The 4,381-nt window shown below is 40.1% G+C and overlaps 1 protein-coding gene across 1 annotated transcript in view; it reads right to left on the reverse strand.

Moving 5' to 3' along the window:
• Positions 1 to 1,904, reverse strand: part of LOC111242478 — a 2,840-nt gene extending 936 nt beyond the window's left edge. The window contains exons 1-2 of the mRNA XM_022785895.1: positions 1,570 to 1,904; positions 711 to 1,464 (exon numbers count right to left, since the gene is read on the reverse strand). Of these exons, the coding sequence (XP_022641616.1) occupies positions 711 to 1,464; positions 1,570 to 1,904 (1,089 nt within the window). The remainder of the gene's footprint in view (positions 1 to 710; positions 1,465 to 1,569) is intronic.
• Positions 1,905 to 4,381: the final 2,477 nt, after the last annotated feature.

The following is a 4,381-nucleotide window of genomic DNA, read 5'->3' on the forward strand; positions in this document are numbered from 1 at the left end:
AAAGCCTTTCCCAAGGTTCTTGGCAGCTCCTCCATGCTCCATTTGCGCCTCCCCTTCGCATCTCCATCTCCAATTTGTGACTCATCTTCTTCCTCAACCCAAAAGGGGCAAAATCACCATTGAAGAAGCTTGAAGACCCAAGGAGGAGTGGGAGAGCTTCCCAACACCCCAAATAGCCTCCAAGGGCCTCTCCCAATCTCTCTAGGTGAAAAATGAAGTGTAGGAGGAGAAGAAAATTCCCAGCGCCCCCCAGGGGCGCCCAGGCGCCAAATCTGCAGAAAAACAGCAGCGAAAGGGCGCCCAGCGCCCTTCTGGGGCGCCCGGGCGTGAATTTCTGGCTGCAGCACACAAAAGGGGCGTTGGGGGGCGCTGGGGCATGACAGTTTTTTACAGCATTCTGAAATTCAGGCTCTTGTGCGCTTCCGAAGGCGTCCAACATAGGTATTTGCTTCAAATTGATCAATTATGGTCCCAAAACATGTTCTCTTGAGTTCTTGCTTGTTTTCCTCCACTAGAATTGCTTCCTATTCCTTTATTTCACACACTCAAACATAGAGATTAGAGGTAAAAACAAGCATATACTAAATAAACACAAGAAAACTAGAAAACACACTAAATGTGAGGATAAAACAAAGTAAAAGCTATGAAGGAGTTGATTTTGCCACTAAAATGATGCTTAAATAATGGTAAGAATTAGCATTATCAATTACCATGGGATCTTCTTGGTCCAAATCCGGCGCGTGAAAATCTTCGTCGCTGAAAGTGATTGGTGGCATGGATTTTTTGGTTGTCCGAACGTTGTTCACCGGCCGTAATGCTCGGAAGTGGCGTTTCTTGGTCGACGATGACGGCCCACCTCTAGCAAATCCGCCGGATATGGTATTTATTCGCCCTCTAATTGGGCGGTCCTTGCTTCGGCTGCGGCTCCTGCTACGTCGCTTTTCATACCTTGGCTGATCTTCTTTGTACGACGGCCGGCGACTTCTGCTACGATCATCTCTCCTCACGGGGCTTCTATGGCGCTCATGCGACGTGGTATTGCTAACGGTCTTAATATATTGCCTTATCTGACCAGCCCTGATCAATTCTTCAATCTTATCTCTTAAGGTGACACACTCCTCCGTAGTGTGCGCCTGGTTTTGGTGGTAAAGGCAATGCTTGTTGTTGTCGGCCCCAGGCGGGGTGGGTCGCTTCTTTAATGGCGGGATGAGGTTAATATTGAGCGCCTCTTGTAAGATACACGTCGGGTGAGCGTTTAAAGGGGTGTACTGTTGGAAGCGAGGTCCCCTAGGCAGCTCTCTTGGCTTAAATCTGGCCGGCCTCGCGGTTTGACCCTCCGGCCTCTTGCCCTCTACCCTTTCCTTACTTTCCTGAGCCTCCTTCTTGTATGCCTGCTTCATTTCCTCCACCCTCACCTCGTTGGCCGCTCGCTCCCTCAGCTCCTCCATGGTTTTGGGGCGTTTCCTACATATACTATCTTTAAACGATCTCGGTTATAAAGTCGGCATCACGTATTGTAAGGCTAACTTCGTGCTTAATCCCTTTACTCTCCTGACCATTTTCTTATACCGGTCCACAAATGCTTTTAGGGTTTCGTCCTTGCCCTGGTTGAGATTTGAAAGTTCAAAGACTGTCGGGTCTTGAGCGCGACTACTGGCAAACTGTTTGTCGAACATCTCCTTCAATCCCTCAAAACTTTGGATGGAGTTGGGAGGTAACGAGTTAACCCATTCCAACGCCTCTCCTTCTAACGACAAAGAGAAAGCTCGACACCATATAGCTCGGTTACCGAATCTGAAGGCCATCCGCGTGGAAAAGGCTTGCACATGATCATCTGGATCAGTAGTCCCGTTGTAGATACTAAGCTGAGGCGGCACGAAGTGTTTCAATATGTAGACATCCATAATCGCCTGAGCGAACGGCAACAGGCCCTAAGTGTCCTCTTCTTTCACTAATGGTGGTATATTTGCGAGGGTGCTACCCACCCGGTCGATTTTTTCATTTTCCTTACCGGTCGGTCTCTTCTAACTTCCAAGTTCGGTCCGAGGCGCTACTATGTTTGGTCAGGCCCTCCCGATGGGTTTGAGCCTGGCTTTCTTCTCTCTCCTCATGCTGACGTCGCATGTCCTCCATCTGCTGCTGCAACATCTTTATCGCCTCCATCGGATCCTCAGCGGTCATGTTCCTCGTGACTACCATTGGGTTTGGACACTCGGCCCCACGGTGGGCGCCAAAATGTTCCGGTATGAGGTCGAGCTACACAAACCCTTCACAATTTCTCCTTCACTGACCGTCCGCTCCTCAGTCGTCTTTCGTCCGTCCGTCCGTCTCTTCCAATGTTCGCAGGGGAGGGTACCTGCTAAAGGCACTCCAATGCTTAAGTCAGTCCAAAGGTCCGATTGATTATCAGAGCTCAGTATTAAATGCACAATAAATGAATCCACTTACCTGGTACCTGTGACTTGTATTTATAGTGTTGGATATGGGCTTAATATTAAGGTGGTCCTAATCAGGGCCCAATCTTGGTCCAATCATCTTAATCATACAATTATTCTAACTAAACTGGTTTTACCTTGATTTTCTGGACTACCCGTTTCTAACCGCCCGGTTGCTCTCCTCTAAGATGACCAACCGTTACATCCACTCAAGTGTCTTTCACTAATCGATCCTTGTTTCTGGAGACCGACCCGTCCCACCTGTCTGGTAGTTCCTAGTACAATTATTTTTTAGATCTTTACAAAGCGTGAATGTTTATAAATTTTGTTATTGATTTTTTCCCCTCTGTGTAACGTGCAAGGATATGAGCTGTGTTGAGTCGTTATTAACGTTTGTTATTGTGTTTTTTTTTGTGAAAAGTGATGGTGAAAGTGCTTAGAGGGTTTTTATGCCTAAGTGAACGGTTTTATCTGAAGAGAGAGACAGCATTAGAATCTTAAATCATCGGACAAAATAAAGGAACTCGACAATGCCCTCGATCTATGCATGGCAAATTAATTATATTCTATGATGTGGAGAAGGCAACACGTTTGTTTTTTACATTTAATTAATTTATTATTTTAAGCAAATGACAAATTAATTATATTATAATTTAAATTATATAAATATTCTTACTCTAAACACTATTATATAAATGGAATTCTCCTTAATTTATCCGTGATTTTTAAATTAAAATAATCATCTTACCCATTTTATATCATTTTTATGATTTTATTTAATTTAATTATTTTTTATTTTAATCCTTTTTTTTTAAATTTAACCCCTTTTATAAACTAAAATAATTAAAAATTATCTACAATAAAATGATAAAAAATATTCATATTTATTTTTATAAATAACTTTTTGTTAACTTTCCTTTGAGTATAGGGGAGTTTAATAGGGTTTGGATTCCAATACTTTAAAGCTACAAACAAAAAGATGTATATATGAAGACATGAGCAAAAAAGAAATATACAACAGAGGAAATGTTTTTCTTTAATTATGTCGGGAAATTCAACTTATATTGTTTATAACTCACTAATAACAGAAAACCACCTTTAAATTATCATACCAATATAACAGAAAACAACACAGCTCATCCAAAATTAACCCAGTTTGATCAAATCTCACACAACACGACAAGCTAACTTATCTTGACCAAAAGACAACATAGCCCTACCAAAAACAACTCAGCCTGGTAAAAGAAAAAGTCTCTTTAACAACTCTTTTTTGACAACTTTTTGACATCGCATACGTGGCAGTCTATGATTGATCCGTTTCAAATATTTTTTTATAGATAAATTCAAACATACTAATAAAATGATGACACGTATTCTGTTGTCAAAAAGTTGTTAAAAAAGAGTTATCAAAGTATCATTCCTGACAGCATGTGACACCAAACTACACAACTTAGTTTTTCACTCCTAATATCTTGATTTAACAACTTAAACAACTCGACCTCAGGATAAACACTTCAGATTCAACCTAAAACAACACCATTCATACTCACCTTGATTTACTTTAAGAAAAACTTGGTACCAACAATATACATCTCAATGAAATCCATGAATAGCACAATTAAAACAATATAGATCTCAATGAAATCCATGAATAGTACCAACAACCTTTTATTTTTTTTTATTTTAAATTAAATTTTAAAATTCTTAAAATGCTCTTGGATTTAAAGTTAGTTTTCTTTTTTATCAGAAACATTTTTATAACTACACTTTACTAAAATGTACCAACTAAAGAACTTCTTTATGTAAATTAACACACCCCTATATATATTATAATACGTAAAAAAAATACTTCAAAATCATTCATTGTTCAAATTTATTTTATATACACAATTCACAAAATACCGTCAACAATAAATTAGTAATTTATTATATAATATAATTATTGA

This window comes from Vigna radiata, chromosome 9 (genome assembly GCF_000741045.1).
Source record: "Vigna radiata var. radiata cultivar VC1973A chromosome 9, Vradiata_ver6, whole genome shotgun sequence".
Taxonomy (NCBI): domain Eukaryota; kingdom Viridiplantae; phylum Streptophyta; class Magnoliopsida; order Fabales; family Fabaceae; genus Vigna; species Vigna radiata.